The sequence below is a fragment of the Pomacea canaliculata genome, linkage group LG11 (genome assembly GCF_003073045.1).
Source record: "Pomacea canaliculata isolate SZHN2017 linkage group LG11, ASM307304v1, whole genome shotgun sequence".
In the NCBI taxonomy this organism is placed as follows: domain Eukaryota; kingdom Metazoa; phylum Mollusca; class Gastropoda; order Architaenioglossa; family Ampullariidae; genus Pomacea; species Pomacea canaliculata.
In genome coordinates this window covers 19,622,296-19,642,955 of record NC_037600.1, presented here as the reverse complement: position 1 = coordinate 19,642,955, position 20,660 = coordinate 19,622,296, and the positions used below count along the sequence as shown (strand labels likewise).

Sequence of the window (20,660 nt, the reverse complement as noted above, 5' to 3'; positions counted from 1 at the left end):
AAATGAAGTTTGCACTACAGTTTTTAATTCATCCAACACTTCAAACGGGTGCGATCTGTCACCAAACACCCGATTTCGTCTCGACAATCGACGTTGTTGCTAGTAAACACAGTGACGGCCGCCATTTTTCCGCCCGGATAGCGACTTACACAGCCCCGGGGCCGCCGATAACTTTATACGCGAGAAGCCAGACCGGAGAGCTTCTCCGGGCTCTCGTGCATACGAATTTTTCGCTCCTATCCACCCGGATGGGCGTTATTACCGATTAGACCCCTTCTCCGGTCTACATGCATACGGGGCCTGATCTGTATCGGGCAGTCGCAAGTGTTCATCACATTCGCTATATCTTTGCACACACGTAAATATAAAAAGACCCCCCCCCCCACCTCTCTCTCTCTCTCACACAAAACGATGAACTTTTGACACCAACTGCGACCCTCCTTCAGAACTTTAAGTACATGTTGCACATGTTTGCATCATGCCAGCAGGCCCGCCCATAGGGGGGTTTTCTCCAGTTTCCTTCCCCACCCCACCCTCTCCTTTTCGGTTCATAGAACCAAACCTCGGGTTTCAAAAATTTTCAGCCAACCAGCCAAACATTATTTGATTATGAGCGAAAGCTTTTGTGCCCGACCTTTGTCGGCATGTGTTTATTTGATTAGTGTCAACGGTTACAAACTACCCAATTTCTCAATCCTTATCACTGTCTTTCTTACTCTCTCGCCTCTGGAATTTATATTATGCTTCTGTGTACTTTTACAAGTACATGAATTATGTCTGAAAGCTTAGTTTGCTCTCAGCTCAAAACCGTACATGATGAAGTACACATTTATTTCATTTTATCCTGTAACTGCTACTAGAGGTACCCGGGGTGGAGGGGTCAAGATGGAGCGCAGTTGATTCAGAGTCTATGAGGCTATATTTTATATTTCTGCTCTTAAGCCGTTTTAACGAGAAGAAAACCTTTAAACCATAATAGACGAAATAGTGACAATTATTCAGTTAATGTAATCGCATTCAAACGGGAGAGGAACACTTTATTCTCGCTCTCCTTATCACCTGTCAGTGACCTCTTTACCTTCCAGTATTGAGGTCAATAGACAGCTGCACTAGCACGAAAGGTTATATCACACAGGGTGACCTTTCCGCGGGTGAGAGGTCGGGGATTGCGTGTGAAGCAAGTTCAGACAGACCTGACTAAGACAGACAGTAAGTGCAGACGACCGGAGCGGTGATTGCGACATGAACTGTGAATAAACACCGGGGGCAAGGGTCTACCCACGGGGTGGGCGTTACCCCAGCGATTCCTTTGTGCAAAACATGTCTCGCCAGTGTGCAGTCGGTAGACAGTTGTACCATGGATGTAATACAAGTTGTTGGTTGTACAGACTGGATTAAGTTACTCTTGGCAGGTCTTCTCTAGTTTCTCCTTACAGTCTCCTAATCCTTTCTTGCTGCGCCTGGTGATCACACCGACTTCTCTCTCTCTGTACAAGTGTTTGCTTACTAGAAAAAATGGAACAGAGAATTATATTTTTCTAAAAGTGTCGGTTGCTCTCTACAAAGCTCGTTGAACCTGGCTTACCCTTTCTCTTTATTATTATTATTATTATTATTATTATTATTTCAAAATAACCTCTCTTTCTCTCACACACATTCTCTGTATCTCTGGATGCGTGTCTGCCTGTCTGTCTAAATGAAGAATTTTTAAATATTGTGATCGTTAACAGCAGAAGCAAATTAACAGACTATCACATTGATCAGCAGGTGATCAGGTGATTACAAAACTGCCAAACAGTCAGACACAGTAAAATTAATATCGAAACAGAATTGTTTTTTTAATTAAATAAAAAAAATATTAATCGAAGATTGCAGCTCTGTCCAATAACAAAATAATGAGAATCTTTGTCAACGATGCCAAGAAACAACACATTGAAACTTGTGGACTTGTGAATGTATCTATAGCCCTGGGTTCGATTTTACCAGTGCCTGAATCATTATTGAAAAAAACATGTCATGACACATTGTCACCAGAAAACGCAATGACCAATCCACTATGTTCTGTGACCTGTAACCCGACATTACAGGGTAATTACAGGGTACAGTAAAGGATCACATATCACATATTCATTATGTTTCTATGAGTACAAGTGTTCAGCAAAGATCACAGGTACAGTGGTTATGGTCTGTCATGTGTGTCCGTACACCGATGGAATTCAATTAACGATGGTCGTAGCAACAATATTTATATATATCTACATAAATAAACAGGATCTCCAGTTGAGGGAGCAGAGTGGTCATCCTTATTCTTCAATTGATTTGCATGAGAGAAGTTAAAGAGATGAATTCCGAGATAATGATAACATGGACTAGCCTTACGGCAATGGTGAATTGTGACAATGGTCGTCATGGAAAAGTATGGCGACGACGACGATGATGATGATGATGATGATGATGATGATGATGATGATGATGATGATGATACAAGAAGATCTGTGCAGTTTGGTTCCACCTTGAAGCTTGTATGTACAGCAAAAAAGAAACTTTATCGCCAATTTTTACATCTCTGATTGAATCTCATCTGTTCGTTTGTTCCTTCTTGTTGTGTGGACTGACTCCAGGTTTCAAGTGAGCAGCGAGTCAGTGAGCAGTGAGTCAGCGAACTCACTTACTCTGGACGTCTGCCATGCCGGCCTTTTCTTGCTTCTCGCGGCGGAGTAGAACCCTCTCCAGCCCCATCATGGGCGCCTCGAAACTTAGAGAAGCGACTACAGCCGCCATGTAGGAGACGACCAGAACCGAGAGGAAAAGCATCACCTGCAAGACAACGATTCTCATTAATTAAAACTGAAACCAGTGTCTGCGAAATATCGCCATTTCTACCATGCTCGTGACATTCCAGGTTTCGCTAAGTTGCACAAAAATGTAGATATTTTACTAAATATCAATTGTTTGCTTTGTGTGAAAATAATAGCAATATTTTTAGTGTTTATGGCTATTAACATATCAATATGTTTGTCATGTCTCTGAAATATGTATAGTTTGCTCTATTTACAATTATTAATCAAAAGAAGATATAGACTGAATTAAATTTAAAAAAAAAAGAAAAGAAGATGGAGAAGGAAATGCAGGTCTTACTAACCATATTGACATCGTTCGCATAAAAAGTTGTATCTGAATCCTGAATGTAAAGCTCGATGATCATGATGTGTAACAAGTAGATGCAGTAGGTCAGACGACTGAGGGGCACAAAGGCTGACCAGGAGAGGATGGTGTTGACGAAACCTGAAATAAACAGAAGCTGTCAGTCTGTGTGTTTGTCTGCTTGTATATGCATCTCTCAACCCATCCATCCATCATCCCTCCATGCAGTAAAAAGTCTCACAACACCCCAACGATCAAATCCAACACACTGGACACTACTCTCATCTCAGGACATCTTGCCCACCTCCGTTTCCGGTGACGCAAGCCACCACCACCCAGCACACGCAGGCCCCCCACACGTGACGGTTGACGGCGTTGTAGAAGGCGGAGGTCGCTAAGGTCACGGGGGACCCGGTGGACGCCCCGTGCAGACCGTACAACACGGTGAGGGCGCAGCCAGTCGCCACTGCCCATGCGCACAGGTTGATGACCTGTGACGTCACAACGACTTCATTAAAACCATAATGTCGGCGATGCCCTCACGAGGTCATTGACCTCCGAGAGAGATGGAGAATAGAAAGTGGGGTAGGAGGCGGGGGGAGTTTCTTTGTAACTTTGGCAACTTCAAAAGGTGAGAAAGAAATGTGCTGACAGACACACCTTGTTGATTTTCAACCTGCAGTCCGTGCGGTACAGGATGTAGCCGGCCACCATTCCCACGGCGTAAGGACCCATTCTGTTGTAGGGTTTGTTGTAGAAGTCCATGTAGTCCGATAAACTGTAGAACAAAAACATGAACAGTTGTCTGAGCTGGGTTACATCATGACTTGACTGATTTAAAGACCTACCCGAGCACTGACACACATCATACCAAAAAATAAACCTTTCACATCACTTAACAGCAAGGAGTAAAAAAAAAAAAACTAAATCGTAGGGAGGGAGTACCCGCGCACGTTTTGAGAAATTAACTAAACCCAATATCCGCACACCTGTTCAAATCCCAACAGGTGTAAACTCCTGTGTGACGTCACCTACCAGGTTGATGGCCGAACTTAAAAGCACGTGCAATGAAAGTGTTGATGAATGTGCAGGAAAGAATTCCTACTTTTTGGCGAGTTCAACAGGAAGTGGGTCACCTCAATGTGTAGAGCTGACTTCATCGTGAATGTGTAATGATATATTTATGTCCGCGTGCACAGTCACCTTCATGTACGAACAAAATTCTTGACTACTGACTGCTACCGGACATTGTATATAGTGGCATGAGGGGCAAAGGTCGTTCGAGGTCCCGTTGACATCGTCTGGTGCAGAGGCAGTCCTGAAAATAAATTTCTCCGATTTTTTTTTTTCCTGTTGCTTCGGTGTTTTTTTTTTCTAATATTTATGTAGATGTCGCTTAAAGAAAGTTTTGTCCTTTTTATTTGCTGTGGTCAGCTGAAGCTTGCAACATTTTAGAAGCATCGACTGGTGTTAGAATATAGAAGAGTTCTTTATCGTCTGCTACCTCAACATCTTCATCCTCAGGTTCAAATATGTCTGGCTTAGTGCTTCAAGAACACACACAATGTAATTTATGTTTGCTGTTGGAGCAAAACAAGATGTTTCAAGGAATCTGATGTATCGTTCTGACCGCAATGTTTACATGTACTCAGTACAGGAGGGCGAAGGAATAACAAAACAGTAACTCACTTTACACTGATGCCTTCAACTTGAGCAGTAAAACTCGGAGGAAGGTTGTCCCTCATGGTCAAGATGCCAGGAGTAAGGGCCGACACTAGAATGAACACCGCCGCCGAGCCGAGCCCCAGCAGTGGGGAGCTGCAGTGAGTGGCACAGTGGGAAAAGTCTGCATTATTACAATGATTAACAAGAGAGTCTTGCCATTAAGCTTAGAATATGATACGTAAAGTTCATATATATATTTTTTTTTTTTGAACTGCGAAAATATATTTTAGAGCTTCTTAGAATAATTCTCTTACAATTAAGTTTTCATCCAGTTTTTTTCATAAAATTTGTATTGCGATTTGCTGATGTTGTATTAATTATGTAGACCCAAAAGAAATTATCATGTATTTGAAATGCAATCGTAGCAGTAAAAATATTTTTCATCCTCTTAATCCTCTTCACCATAATAAACATTACTCACTAGAATAAAGGTAAGAAAATGAGCGGGCTGAGAATATAAAACTGCATGTCATTGGCCAGGTACCAGGACTGAGCAAGACACTGGAATGATAGAACAGAAGAATCATTGCACTTGGACATCAATAAGTCAGTTAACCAGAGTACAAGGTGTTTTACTTGACAAATAAACACACACACACGCACAGAAATTAAAGGCTTCGTGTAGCATAAATTGTTTTCCAACTGTCTATGGAAAGACCAACCACAGAGGCATCAAAACTGTCCATAGATGCATTTGCATTTGATTACAGCCAATGAGACAGCAGCTCTGTATGTCAACGGGGTGGACACAGGTGATGTCATCAATTTCTTTGGGTTCACGGGGATTTTTTTAATGCGAGTTTCTCGAAAATGTAAGCCAGGATGATATTCACCCAAGGTTTGAGAAATGACATCCCACCAGATGCTCAACCCAGGCAAGCTTACTGTCTCTGTGAAGCTCATCAGATTGTTGATGTACAGCAGGTTGGTCCACCACTTCTCGCTGCACTTATCCCTGTCAGGAAGGGCTGATGGCCACAAGGGTCCGTCACCCCAGTAAGAGGACAGACATGAGTAGACCATGATGACCAGCATGTACGCTGGAGTCAGTCTGAAATAAGGATTTTAAGTAGTACTCTGTAGCTTTTATTACGACAATACAAAGTTTGTTTTCGTATCCTGAACTATACCAGAGAAAGAGAAGGAGCGGAGAGAAGACAGAAAGAACAAACAGTTGCGAAGATTAAGCTTTATGGTAATACTGTGACCATGTAATTAGGCCAGTTAATTTACTTTAGTAAATTTATTCAATTTGAAGTATACAGGAATATACTACAGTACCTCCAAAATCTGTGAAAGTAAAACATAAACCAGTTTAGTTTCCCGCTGTTCTTCCTCAGTTCTTTCAGGGTGAGGTAGGCCACCAGCAGACCGCTGTTGAAAACAAATTTACAATTTTTATTTTAAAAATGTTAAGTCTGCTACGAATCGTGAAGTTATGATAACAAATGACAGCAATATACATCAACATGGAAAAATTCACAATAAGCAGAAATTAGATTGTTTTAAATTTTGAATATCTCACTCTCATTGTGTGTGAGAGAGAGAAGAGGGAGAGAGTGGGTGTATATGTGTATGTGAGCGTGCGCACATTCTGTTCAGAATACATTTTGACCAGAATAGACAATATTGTGGACTGCTCGGGGTCAGTGTTGATCGTTGTTGTCATTACCATCTGCAGACTTACCTGATGGCGAAGAAACTGTCGACGGACACAGTGGCGTTGACGATTCCCTGAAAAGTCCAGCGCTTGATGGCGGTTGGCAAGAATCTTCCAACATTTTCTGCAGAAGTAAAGTGCGATTGCTTTAAATACATTTACCTTCCATGATAAATGCTTAGCCTAATGTTTTTAAGCAGATCACATGAGGAGAGTTTTTTTTTCAGTCACAGACCCCGAGCAGGTCTCGAACCAAAAACCTTCTGCTCCATAGATGAGTGCACTGAGTGTAATTACAGTTGATTTATGTCAATCCCACCTTATCATTTACCGTAGACATTCTCGTTTTATTTGTCTAACTCACCAATCCACAAATTCATCCGTTCATTCAGTCACGATTGAATGACAAACCGACCTGCAGCGGACAGTGGAAACATGAAGCTGTGACCCAGGACGACCCAGGTCATGCTCAGGAAGCGGATGCCGTGGATGCAGGTGAGACTGCCGGGTGGCTGGTGGGTGGACAGCAACTTGGAACCGTTGGTGTAGATGGAGAAGGCAACGAGGAGCATAATGGTAACACCTGGGCACAAGACAAGGTTAGAAGAGAGAGAGAGAAAGGTTGCCTTGTCTTAGAATGTAGCTCCTGACATTCAGTCTGTTTGATGGTCCACAGTTAAACGGTCACTTTCTCTGCCTTTCCAGAATTGATTCACAAGAGAAGCGAATCGTCAACCTACCGAGTCTGGGAACACTGGCTTTGGTCTGTTGGCTTTGCAGGAGCGGCTGATGCTCATCAGGACCAGCTGCACCGTTGGCGGCGAAATCCAGTTTGTCCTGGGGCCACCATTTGGGCATCTGAATGAAGACAACGTCCACCACAGTCCCGACTACCATCAAGGCCAGCAACACACTGCAGATGGCGCTGCGTACAAAATAAATAAAGCAATGATGTCAGAGCCCTGTGTGGTCACTGCACATGACAATGTACTCAGAAAACGATGATGTCAGTGCGGACAACGATAGTGTCACTCACATGGCGACCTTGGCCTTGACATCCAGAGGCTTGGTTTTCTCTGGACACGTGACCTGCACGCTCAGTGAGGTGTTTAGAAGCGCAAGGACTAAAACAAAGAGAAACACCAACAAAATCAAGCGATGATATAGTAGATCATTTCAAGGATAGAAGAGTTTCTCAGCAAAGAGCTTAATGCAGACCGCGATATTATATGTTATGTGTATGTCAATGTGTATGTGCATGTGTACAAAGAGGCTCTGTGAACTCACCATCTGTCAGAATCAAGGTGATGTCAGAGGAGGAGCAGGAGTTGGGGACACACAGCCCCACAGAGAGGACCGGGGGGCCGAATACGCCTTGAGATGTCTGCAAGAAATTTGTGTTTATTATTTTGAAGCTTGGCTGTCATGTTATCCAAACAGTTTATGTTTCTTGGGGTTCGTCAAGAAAATTCTTTTAGAAAGTCTCTCTCTCTCTACTTACAACCGGAAGTGGCACAGTGGCCGTGCAGTACTGGCCGGAGAACTGACTCGACTTGTTCCCTGTGACATCAGAGCGGATGGAGAAGCACAGGTCGTAGGCGCCGAGCCAGATGAAGTTGCCGTCCAGTATGTCTGGTATGGGTTTGCCGGCAGCATCCACCACTAGAAGGGCGATAAACAAACATTTAAGCCATCGGCTTCAGTAGCAACTGAATTACAGTATTTTTCTGGGTATTTTTTTTTTCGTTCGTTCTTTCTTTCTCTGCTGCACCAAACTCACTCCGCACGGCCCACATCTGTCTCTGTGTCAGCGCCATGATGGTGGCGATGGTGTCGTTGGCACACACCTCCGCCCCGCTCGCCACGTCACTCGACGACGACGACAAGGTATTGGCGGAGGTCAGCACGGCCTGCTGGACGGTGGCGCTGGACAGAGTCAACAGCTTCTCTACATCCGGGGCTGTGACGAGACTGGCGGGATCCGCGGTGGCACCCCTAGTGAGACGAGACGCCAGTTCCAGGCGCTGGACGTAAGACAGAGCTTCTGCGGCGTCTGTTTCGGTGTGGATGCTGAGAAACAGCAGCAACAACAGCACGACATGGCCACCGCCAGCAGTCGTCATCGTGGACCTTTGATGAAATTCAGTATACAAAGGGTTAACATATAGAAGGTGTTTATTTGTGTGTATGTGTGTGTGTGCGCGCTTTAACACAGAAAGAAATGTGATTTCGTTAGGATCTCTTATTCACTCGTAAGTTGCTGCCTTTCATGTTACTTCAGTAAGCATACTCCCATCAATCCAAATAAATATATACACACACAATCACGGACACTTAAGTACATACATTATAACACAGTCATAAAGACAAACATGTGTACGATAAATATAAACAATCTATTTATCTGAATGTAGTTGCATTGTGAGACTGAGTGAGGAATCAGAAATTACCTCAATGTACCTCTGGTCCAAAGCTGAAATACTGGAAACAATTTTCTTGCTTGTGAAGATCGCGAGGAGTGGCACAGCGGGGTACAGCTGCTAACGGGAGGAGGTGAGGTGTGAAACACTAACGGTCCCTTCTGTGATATTCTCTACATGGCAGGAAACTCGTCCCAGAGTCAACCCAGGGTGGCACCTCACTTTACAGGACGAGTTGTCCCCACACCACAGACGACCTGCACGATTGACTCTGGGTGGGGGAGGGTCTAGGAGAAGGTATGGGAGAGGGGGAGAATGTTTTGAAAAATCTTCATCACAGACAAAGATTGAGAGTCTGTTATCTGCCCACTAACAGTGTGTCAGCGAATTTAGCTCTCGTGCAGTTCGATAGGTAGTTACACGAGCAGCAAAGGTTAGGTCACCGTGGGTGACCTTTCAGCAAACAGGAAAGGGGTTGGAGTGGTGTGAGAATGTAAGACAAGTGCAGGCAGACATGACTGGGACAGAGCTGGGTGTGTAAAGTGCAGACGACCCGAGTGCAGCGGGCGCAGACATTCCAGAGTGATTGCAAAATGAACCGAGATAACCACAGGGGGATAAGTGTACCCCAGCGGTCTAGCCATGGGTTTGGAGATACCTAGCGATCCAAGTCGGGCAAAACATTTTCTTTTCTTTGCTAGTCTCAGTAAAGCGCGAGTGTTCTCGCTTTTATACCCACGATGTAGTCTTGGGTTCTACCTGAGTAAGCATGGGTCATTTATGTGAAAATTCTTCTTTGAAATGTCGACCGCTTTCTGTTGAGTTTACAGTCAAGAAAAAATATCTGCACACTCACGGAGCTTTCGACATACAACTACCTTCCTTCGTTACCCTCGATAGGCTACGGGACTAGGACAGAGAGAGAGAGACGGGAGAGAAGAAAATATAAGATCTCAGGCAAGTAATCATGTACTAAGATAAAGTAATGTTACAGTGAGGGTCACAAAAGCATATAACACACACACACACACACACAAATAAACGACAGATTGACTAACCTTGTTAACTTTGTCAGTGAGCGAGACTGGAAAGTTTCGCCAGTGGATACCATCTACAAAGGGGGGTAACGGGAAAGTTACAGTTATCGCTTATCTACCGTGGAGGGGTGGCCGGGTGGCTGATTTTTTTCCTCAACGTCTCAGTGAAAGGAAAAAAAAAAAACAAAAAAACGGAAGCGTGACGTCAGCGACCTTGGCTTTTCCATACAAAGCAACTCTCCGATTCACTCTTTATGTTGTTTTACAAGTTATTCTTTTAAGAATGCAAAAATCATACAAAATCTCTTCCGTCCCTAACTGTAACAAGCCGACAACAAAGTGGAGTTTGTTGCTGTCAATCACACCACACAGACGGACAGACCCATTGTCTACTCACTGCTAGTACATGTGTCCTGTGTGGTGTAGAAGTACCCGTCTTCACACCGACAGAGTTGCTTGTAGCACGCGGCGTGGTGCGCATCGCAGTCGTCCTTAGTCGAGCATCTTACATTGTGCCAAGTCTTTGGCACACAGTCTGCGCCTTTGCAACTAGAATTTGTACTTTTGAAAATTCTTAATAAATCAATGTTATCAATTATTTATTTTATATATATATTATTTATAGCACATCAGACATCACATGATACCTCAAGTAAGACATTAAATGTTAACATACATAAAAATAAACAGAGAGACAAGGCGCTCCGGGAAGTGAAGCCCGCAGTGTGAGAATATAGACTATGGTGAAACATGTCACTAAAACAACAATTCTTATTTTAATGTTTGTCATTATTTACATATTATGTAGAAGACTAACAAACGATCAGTATTTCAGTTTATTATTGACTACATAAAAAGCTGATTGTTAAACCTTTGGCATGTATTGTAAGCCAAGAGCCAAGAAGAGTCAACACGGTTTACCTTCCTGTCTTCTCCGTCAACACGAAAGGAGAGAGTGAGAGTAGAAATATAAAGAATCGCAGCATTGTATCCACCTGTTAAGCACATGCAACAGCGAGAAGTTTTGTGAGTCTTTCTCGTGTAATATTTCTTTATTATATTAATTTAAATCAGCAAAATAATTACTACTTAAAAAAAAATTCTTAATTAAATATTTGGCAAATATCATTCGTAGAAACATGCACAAAAAGAAGTGATCCCTCAAAGCTTAAGACTAAAACTAGGTTAGTATGTCTGGCATGCATGAACATAAAGTACAAAAGACACAGTGTCAAAGGTGACAACAAATAGCAATCAACAAAGGTTTATGGGAAAGAGCCTATTCAAGAGATAGGAACTAATAAATAAGAGAAACGGTTAGTAATGTAATTTGTTACAACACAATAGGTTTGCTTCTCCCTTTGATGCATTATTTCATAAAGAGTGTACAGACAAAAAGTGACTAGTAGTGTCTAAGAAAGTGTAGAAAGAAGAAAATACAGGAAGACAGAACAGCTTATAGCAGAGAAAGGAAAGCTAATAGAACTCTGCTAACAGTAAAGAAACAAAACTACAAACCTTTAAAAATCAAGTCTTTAGAAAATGCAGTCACCAAACAAAAGGCCTTCTGGGAGGTGATGAGGAGAAACAGAAGACAGCCTGTAGTGGACCAAATCAGTGAAGAGGGTGGGTAAAGCACTTCCAAGCAATACTAAATAAAGGGATGATGGATGTGGATGGTCAAGATAACCCTTGTGAAAGTACCAGTAGTCAAATGTCACTGTATGTCCAACCTGTGGACAATCAGATCACAGCAAAGGTCAAAGAGGCAATTAGTTAAAAAATGTTAATCAGCAGGCCCAGATGGTATTGTCAATAATATATTAGACGCTGCATCCCCTGTTATTACTCCCTTGCTAAACTGTTCAATGCTGTGACCCAAGGAATGAACTCAATCTGTTACTATCCCACTATACAAAAGAGTGACAACAACCAGTCAGGTAACTACCAAGGTATCTCTCTTACTAATAAAGTCTTTACATGCTCTCTAAATAAAATATTAACCCAGTGGGCAGAAAGCAGCCAATTAAATGAAATGACAATGGTAATTCCTTATTAATGAGAGGTAAAATAAGTAAGAAAATGCATTTTCCATTTTGCCCCGCCCTTTACAGGGAAAGCACTAACTGAAGTAATTGTAAATACTATGAGAATAAGGTAAGGTAAGTGGAAGCTGAATATGTACAAAAGTGGTGGTTGAGAAAAAACATATATTTACAAGATTTCCTAGAGCTAGGAGGTATCTCTAGAGGTCTCATCTAATTTTCTTGAATGTGCTTAGGTAGAAGTTCATGAAGTTCAATTACCTAAGATGGAGAGGGAGGCTGTTCCACAGCACGCTCCCAGAGTATTTCAAACTTGATATAAAAAGGTCTAGTCTAGAAATGGAAAGAGTAAGTTTTGGAGAAGTTGTAGTGTTCTTGGAGGAAAACAGTAAAGAGAGTGTATGATACTGTTTACCCGTCAGTATTTTGTACATGAAACTGCATTTGTTAAGTTTAAGTCTGTTTCTTAGAGGGAGGACGCCTTGACAGGAATAATGAAACACAAGCAGGTTTGTGTCGGTTTATCCTATTTTCACATTCTTTACGGCAGTAGAGAACCAATTATCCCAGAATATGAAGCTATAAGTAGCATTCATAGATTTTCAGAGAGCCTACAATAATGTGCAACAAGCAATATTACTGCCCGAGTTATCACAACCAAGTATGCATAGTAAGCGCGTGAAGGCTTTTCGCCCAAACTTCGGACAGGGAGGGGAGGGGCCATGAACAGAAGCATGGCTGACAAAGAGTAGGGTAAGATTAATGATAAGTATATGATAAAATTATACAGAAAGTATGACAAGAAAATAATGGAGCCTGTAATTAGTGCAGTGAAAATTTGTTATTAGACTAGGTGTTGAAAAATTATAATTAGTATTACTGGGAAAAATGGTGTCAGGTATTTTTTTTAAGGACAAGCAGATGCTGAGGAAAAAATCGCAAAGATATCAAGACATGGTTATAAGGCTAATTTCATTAAGAAACCGTAAGGAGCGGGCTAAGATGGCGTCTGAGATAACCGATGATTTCATCAGACGTGAGCTCGCTGCTGTCATCTTCCCGTGATGCCGTGCGTGTGCACGTCAGACAGCGCACTGTCTGCTCGTGACCGTTGTAACCACAAGGGGAAATCATCTTGTGAAGAATAATAAAGAGAGGAAGATGCCTTCTTGTGCCTCTTTGGTTTTGTATATTCTCTTATATTTTCTCTCCATCTCTATTGGTTTTGTTTCTTTGCAATCTAAGATTACACTGTATCCCAGCAACAACGAGAAGACTGCTGCTGCCTCCTGCTGCTGGTGGATTCCTACATCCTCACACACCGCCCTAACGACCTGTCGCCTTCCTTCTTTCAACACAGACGAGCTTCCAGTGGGTTTGGAAATAACAAAAATGCTCCAAACTATTATCACAACTAGTCAATGAATAGTTCGAACACTCCTAAGGACCATGCTCTCAGTGCTTAACAACAAGAAGGAAACATGGACAGCATACGAGGGACAAGAAAGCAAACGAATAACGTATGAACTAGTAAATAATAAACAACAATACTAATGTTGAATAAAAACAAATACAGAAAAGAAATACATTTTATCTTCCTGCAGCTCAGTCCATCACGTAGAGTCCATAAAGTCCGTCACACACGAGCAAGAAAGGAGCAGAGAGCTCCTCAATCAAGTGTATTTATTAATATTTATTATAGATTATCCTGGAACTGACCCTAGTTCTGTGTGTAGATAGACGATGACAAACTAAATGGTTGATGCACAGTGTCTGACATCTCCAATCACCATGACCCTACAGCCAGGTGGGGTCAGATCATCAGGTAAACGCCCAATGTATAACACAACAAACAATATAGCACAGTGGTGATGTTGGACAAAGGATTCTTGTCACGTGACGCTGATTGTCCTACTAACAACCTCTTATCTCCCCTGTGAACAGCTGCTGACTGTCAGGGACGCAGTTTTTAGATCTCACTTTCACTCACAACACGCACGCGTCCCCTTGCGTGTTCTTTCAATCATATATCACAAAGATTTGTCGTGGGAATCAAATAGAACTTTAAATCAATCAACATTAATTCTAATACAAGAGTTTCAAACAAATCAATTTAAACCATACCGCCCAAGTTATCACTCCTGTCTTTTCTAAATCATAAGATATACGTCAAATATTATTCAATACCGAAACTACGACAGCGCACAGGCTGCTACAACAGTTCTCTCTTAATGTCACCAAGACGACATACACATGTCCGTGTCAATCCACTCCTAACGATACGTCTCTCCGAGCACTTTTATAGCCACCAGCAATGTCCGTGTGCTCATTAATGTTCATCACACACATACACACAGTCCGTGTAAACCGTCTTACTCTCCCTCTAACGTTGACGGTGGAGATTAACAAAGTGGGGGGTGGGTACGACCTTCCCTCTCTCTCTCTACAGGTAAACTCAAAAGGCAAAAGTCTTACTTTGCGTTGTCGGCACCAGCGGACAATCAAATCGTCAGTGTCCTCGACACTCCACGGCACGAATTTAGGGGATCAACACATGACCCAAAGCTGGCACCACAAATATACTCCTGGGGATCAACAAATGACCCAAAGCGAGCACCACTCATAAATCCGCAGGGATCGACACACACAATATCCGAAGTGAACACCACACACACTTTCTGTCCGCCTCTCTTCCCTGCTCACAGCCGTCTGCTTTCTTCCAAATTATTTTCACCTTACGTCCCTCTCCAATTGCGTCATAAAATGACGTCGGGTTCTGACGCGAAACCACGACGCAACCAACACACTCATATATGTAAGGTAAGGGCAATAATCTTTAAAAAAAAAAAAAAAAAAAAAGACAGGGGCAACAACCCCCTGTTCCGTGACACTGACTGCGGCATGAAAATGAGGTAAATATTCAGAGCATGTAGATCACGTGACTCTTGATGATCTTCTGGAATGTTTTGACATCTCACCAAGCGTCGCTCGACAGTTCCTACCTGTCATCGATGTTGTCAGGTGTGAGAGGCCAAAGCGGTTTACGCCGAGGCAGCAGCTAAGACCACGTGGCGCCAAAACTAATGCAGAAAAAGAGCCGCGACCCCGAGACGAGACCTGAACCCAGTAAAGCTGCTTCTCCCTGTATTGGTGACTGGTGCTAACTGGCCATGGGACTCGTGTCAAGTACAGAGTTTGGACAAAAACAGTAAATTAATAAATAGTAAATTAGGCACAAAGACCTCCATGTCAGCGTGCTTGACAAGGTCGGGTGGCTGCGACCTTTGTCTTTACAGCAGGATGAGCATCTCCCACTGCACCAATACAATTGTAACAGTTGCCATCTCCACACCTGACAGTCTACATGAGGTTTCAGGTGTGGATGACTTGCTGGCGACCTCTTGTAACTATTTCCATTTGCTCAGGTAACAGGCGACCTTTGACGGGGATATGCCGTGTACATGTACTAACCGAACTTAATATTGGAGAAGCTTGATGACAGAAATAACTTATTTTACTTTAAACACACAGTGAGTTAAATATCTCATCCATAGTCAAACATCAAATGACAAAAATGTCTTCAGGTCGACGATAGTCTCTAAAATAAATCCTCTTCACATAAAACCTGCAAACTAAGTAAATTCCCCTTGAGATCGAGAAACAGTTACTAAAATAACTGACATTTACATACAAAACAATGTGAGTATAATAATTAACTGCAGATTAAACACATCATGATTAAAGTAACTCACCCGGAGATGGTCTTTGTAAGAATGCTGTTAGTGGCAGGATGTCCCGAGGAAAGCAGCGTCTGAGACGAGGAGAGGTTGACAACTGCTGGTAGTCTGCACGTGTGGAGAGGCAGATAGATAGCAGGAGAGAGTGAAGAACCAACGACAGCAGCGATGCTCACACCATGAGGATGCAAGCCCCTCCCCCCACATATACATGAAGTACAGGAACGACAGCAGCGATGCTCACAACATGAGGATGCAAGCTCCTCCCCCCGCACATACCTAAAGTACAGGAGGCTCCAGTCCATGATGTTCACGTGTGAACAGGTCAGTGAGGTCAGGCAGGTGTCAACAGACGTGGACGACAATGAAAACATCATCACCGGAGAACACGATGGACTGGGCAACCTGCCTACAGAAAATACCGGAGTGAATTCCGTTCTCCACGTACTGACCACTAAATCACACAAACAAACACACACATAAAATGATATAAAAGCACGCATACAAATGTATAAAAACACATTTCCTCCCTCAGTTACTCTCTCTCTCTCACACACACACACACAAACACAGACAGACAGGGTACAATCAGGATATGACAATGGCGTGCAAGTGTCTGAGACACAGAGCTCTGGCAGCAAGCTGTGGGTGAGGACAGAGAACCATCTCATGAAACTCATCCTTACTTCTCTAGTTTCCACAATGGCTATATGGTGTTGCGTAGCCAGGTATCTCAGGTGTGAAACACAGACTGTCGGCAGCTTAGTATGACATTTATTAGGTATTTATAGACATTGCTTGTGTACACATCTTATTTACTCTCTTTATTTTTATTTATATTGTTATCACAAGAGGAGCCATGTTGAGAATAATGAACATGCAGGACAACCTACTTTTTTTGGATGTTAAATTAATATATTTTATTCGATCGTTCACACCAAACCTTACATAAATACTTCATTTGTCATTTTTAAAATCAACTTGCTGGTACATGTACAGGTGCATGACCTGTCTGTCAACATGTCTTTGAGGTCAGGCAGCGAGCAAGGTGTCAACAGACAACAGGACCGACATCCCACCACCACGTGCATTGGCAGCGTGACAAGAATTCACTCACATACCACACAGATGCATGACTTGTCTGTGTCAACAAGTCTTTGACAAGTCTTTGAGGTCAGGCAGCGAGCAAGGTGTCAACAGACAACAGCACCGACAACATCAGACCACCACGTGAGGTCAAAGTGCACTGGGCAGCGAGACAAGAATTCACTCACATACCATACAGATGCATGACTTGTCGTTGTCAACAAGTCTTTGAGGTCAGGCAGCCAGCCAGGTGTCAACAGACAACAGCACCGACAACATCAGACCACCACGTGAGGTCAAAGTGCACTGGGCAGCGTGACAAGAATTCACTCACATACTGTATGCATTGCATCGTCTTCTCCAGACCACTGAGTGATGATACACACTCAATGACTAAAACACACACACACACAAACACACCGAAAGCCTAGAAAATTTAATTCAAACTCTGTGTTACACACACACAGACGCGCGCGCGCGCAGGCACAAACACACACACACATGATACAAACACACAACCCTCCAATGCATGAAGTACTTGTGTGTTTGTGGAGGATATTTGTGTGTTTATGACTTTTTATGATTGTTTATGATTTTTTTCTTGATTTTTTTTTCTCCTATTCTGCACAATGAAAATGAGGCAAACATATTGATAGTTTCTCTATATGGACCTTCTTATGTCATGATAAGTACTACAGAGGACAGCGGGAACAACGCTGTCAACCTCTTGCAGTTCGTTCAGGGGAGGCGATTTCACAATGTAATAAACTGGGAAGTTACTGCCCCTGACTGTCTATGCCCGAACTTTATTTCCCGTGAAAGAAAGATAACGAATAGCACCATCGAGTGAAGAAATAATATTCTTGTGTTCGCTCCATGCGACCCGAGGTGTTCTTGTTATCCTGGAAACCTGTTGGAGCGTGACGTAGTGTAACGGTCGTGATGAGCGGGTGTCGTGACGTCACTTGTATCCGGGGGCAACGTGTGTGTGACTGTCTGTGTGATAAATAAACACGTTAGAAACAGTCTTGTGAAGAAGATAGTGTGTTAGTCACGCGTGTCTGCAACTTTTAATTATAACGATCTGTCGTCATTGTTTGTAATCCTTGCGTCTGTCAGTGTGTACGCTGAATTTTTGAGATTTCGCTTTCAATGCCAACAGACGTTGTCACGACAACAGCAACAACCGTCCCCCTAACCGTCGGCGGCACAATAACCACCCCACCCCCCACCTGCCTGCGAGACGTGTTGATGGTGTGTGTGTGGGGGGTACGTCAGTGACAACTCGGGTATGGGGAGGGCGCTGAAGGATCGGGTATCCCAGTGCGGGTGATGAAGGAGGATGTCATCGAGGACGTGGCCACAGTACGCAGTGACGTGGTGTGGGTGGCGAATGGACGGGTGCTCGTGGTTGGGAAAATAAAGTCGTCGTCTGCATGGACCGTGTTGATGATGACTCAGATGATGACATCTGTATTGTCTCCCCTACATCTTCATGTCCCTTTGTACGTCACAGCTTGTGATTGTCTCCCCTAACCAATAGTTGTCAGAAACAGGTCTAGTTCATCAATACAAATTTCACATTTATTGTTAATATTTATTGAGAGTTAAATCCCTTGTTAGTGTAGATCATTGAGTACTGAGTATGCGGTTACAGACTACACATTATAATATTATTAGAATACTACAGTGCAACCTCGGTTAACGAACACAGTCTGTTCTGGAAAGTTTTTCGTTATCCGAAACAATTTTTCCCATCAGAAATAAAGGAAATAGATTTGATTGGTTCCCAGCCCCAGTTGACTCGCTAATATTTGAAAGTTACAGGCTATATAAGTAGGTTTTAATGAGAACAGTTATAATACAGCATAAATGCAGTTAAATAAACATTAAAACATTAACGAAAGCATTTAAACATCAGAAAACTTGTTTTGACGGCGCGGGTGGATGGAGGTGTGGGGAGGAAATAGTGGAATGACTGTTTGGATTCCCCCTCCATGAGCACGTGACACTGTAAAATCGGGGTGACTTCCCTTTTCTGTGGTTTGAGGTTGAAGGAAAAAACTTGTGCAGTGTCTGTTGCTTCTGTCTTTTTGTAAAACTTGGGTTACACGACATCACATTATCATTAACATGTTTAGGCTCCTATTGCCTATCGCACTATCGCACTGTCACTACCTCACTACTAATCACTACTAGTCATTGCTCTTAATCTTCTTTGCAGCCGTGATTGAGGATTATCTTATTAAACTAAAGCCCACAAATAACTAAGTAAGAAGGATGCCCACAATAAGGATCGTAACTGTGTCGCGAGCGCGAATGATAATGTGCTGGTCGGTCACGTGTTGTTCGCTATCCGAGACAAATTTATAACGAAATTTTTGTTCGTTATCCGAAATATTCGCTAACCGAGGTTCCACTGTATATACAAAATATTACTAATCCTAACCCTAATTGTAACCCATTATAATATTATTATAATACTATATACATAATATCACTAACCCTCCCCTCTGGCCACTATACAGAGTATTTGGTGCCAGACTACAGGTACTCAGGACAGCTGTTGTCGCATGCTGAGTTTGTCTTGTAGACAGGTGTCTCTGTATACTCGCTGTGGTGCCAGCCGGGTGTGTATCAGCAGGGTCCTTCATTCTAACACTAGACCTAGTTTTTCGGGCATTTACTATCTTGCAAGTTCATATGGTGGGCTTATATCATTGACTTTTTATCCTGGAAAATGCAAACTTGGATGGTAGAATCAGCTTACCAACTTTAAATATGAATAGAGCACAACAACGAGAGCTTGCAGGTGACTTGTCGCGAAGTGACAGGTCCTTCTAGGAACAGTAGAAAAAGTTCTGTTACTGAAAACGGATATGACTCTTTCTCCCTCCATTTTCTACCTCTTCTACAAAGACCTAGCCTGTCGTCAGGCGGCAGGACCAGTACAAAGCGGGGAGGCCGCAAAGTCGGTGGATTCCCCTTTGTTTCCTTCCCCCCTTCTCTGCACTTTACAATTGTAGATGGCCGGTCCTGCTCGCTTGATCATCACATTTCAAGGTGACAAGGTTCCCCCTTCTCCCCGTCCTTTCCCCTCTCCCGGATTCCTGTTTGCCGCACGCTGACAGGTGACAGTGAAAAAATTTAGTTGATTTTGGCTTTGATAGCCTTTTTAATTTAAATCCGGAAGAACCAATAGTTTAGTCCCATACAAGCCTCAGAAAACCTGTTTTCTATTGGCCCATTGGTCTGAACCCACAGGGGGAGGGGAGTCCACGATAGATGTCAGACCTTTTTGGGAGATAGTCTGTGCCTAACCTGTCATTCCCTAAAAGGAAAACTATTCCAGTTTGACTAACTTCCAGAATTTTTTTTTTAGCTTTTGACTGAAGTCCACATTACGAATCGTTTTGAAAGGGTGACTGCATAAATCACGTGACGCACGTGTGGCTGTGTGGTTGGTTCATGTGACTAGAGCCTCGCTGACATAGCAAGAGGTCCAAAAGTGCCTACGAGACATCAAGGTCTCTGCCTCTAGTGTGATGACTCACTCGAGATTGATATTTGTGTTTGATGTTGTCAACACTTATCTCTGTATGTATTATTACAGGTCAAGTCACGTGACATGCGGCACGTCTACACTCTCCCCGGACACGTGCAAGCGATCACACACACGCACACATCCGCGCACTTTAAACCCTGAACGTACGGACACACACGAGACATCTATGCACTCAAGTACCAAATCATCATCATCATCATCATCATCATCATCGTCGACATCATCATCACCATCATCATCA

General features: G+C 42.9%; 1 protein-coding gene across 7 annotated transcripts; it reads right to left on the bottom strand.

The window, feature by feature from the left end:
- Positions 1–1,825: 1,825 nt before the first annotated feature.
- LOC112575362 (nose resistant to fluoxetine protein 6-like) lies at positions 1,826–15,994 on the bottom strand. Of its 7 annotated transcripts, none has more exons than XM_025257152.1 (19): positions 15,784–15,982; positions 11,505–11,719; positions 10,908–10,981; positions 8,980–10,535; positions 8,310–8,659; positions 8,031–8,191; positions 7,817–7,913; positions 7,566–7,653; positions 7,270–7,454; positions 6,945–7,112; positions 6,557–6,653; positions 6,151–6,243; positions 5,755–5,920; positions 5,291–5,370; positions 4,834–4,962; positions 3,805–3,922; positions 3,449–3,635; positions 3,143–3,285; positions 1,826–2,817 (listed from the first exon to the last, which is right to left on the bottom strand). In XM_025257152.1, the coding sequence occupies exons 5-19, from the start codon at positions 8,650–8,652 to the stop codon at positions 2,665–2,667; spliced, it is 2,208 nt and encodes a 735-aa protein (XP_025112937.1). In that variant the 5' UTR covers positions 8,653–8,659; positions 8,980–10,535; positions 10,908–10,981; positions 11,505–11,719; positions 15,784–15,982; the 3' UTR covers positions 1,826–2,664. The 7 variants fall into 7 exon arrangements, with proteins under 7 accessions (XP_025112937.1, XP_025112933.1, XP_025112938.1 ...); XM_025257148.1 differs by having other exon boundaries at positions 10,008–10,535; XM_025257153.1 differs by having other exon boundaries at positions 10,384–10,535.
- Positions 15,995–20,660: the final 4,666 nt, after the last annotated feature.

Excerpts from the sequence above, each read along its gene's own strand:
- LOC112575362 (XM_025257148.1), bottom strand. The coding sequence starts at position 10,060 with ATGGTATCCACTGGCGAAACTTTCCAGTCTCGCTCACTGACAAAGTTA. Across the intron at positions 7,455-7,565 it reads GTCAAGGCCAAGGTCGCCAT|CGCCATCTGCAGTGTGTTGC; the intron begins GTGAGTGACACT and ends TTTTGTACGCAG. Across the intron at positions 3,923-4,833 it reads GTTGAAGGCATCAGTGTAAA|TTTATCGGACTACATGGACT; the intron begins GTGAGTTACTGT and ends TTTGTTCTACAG.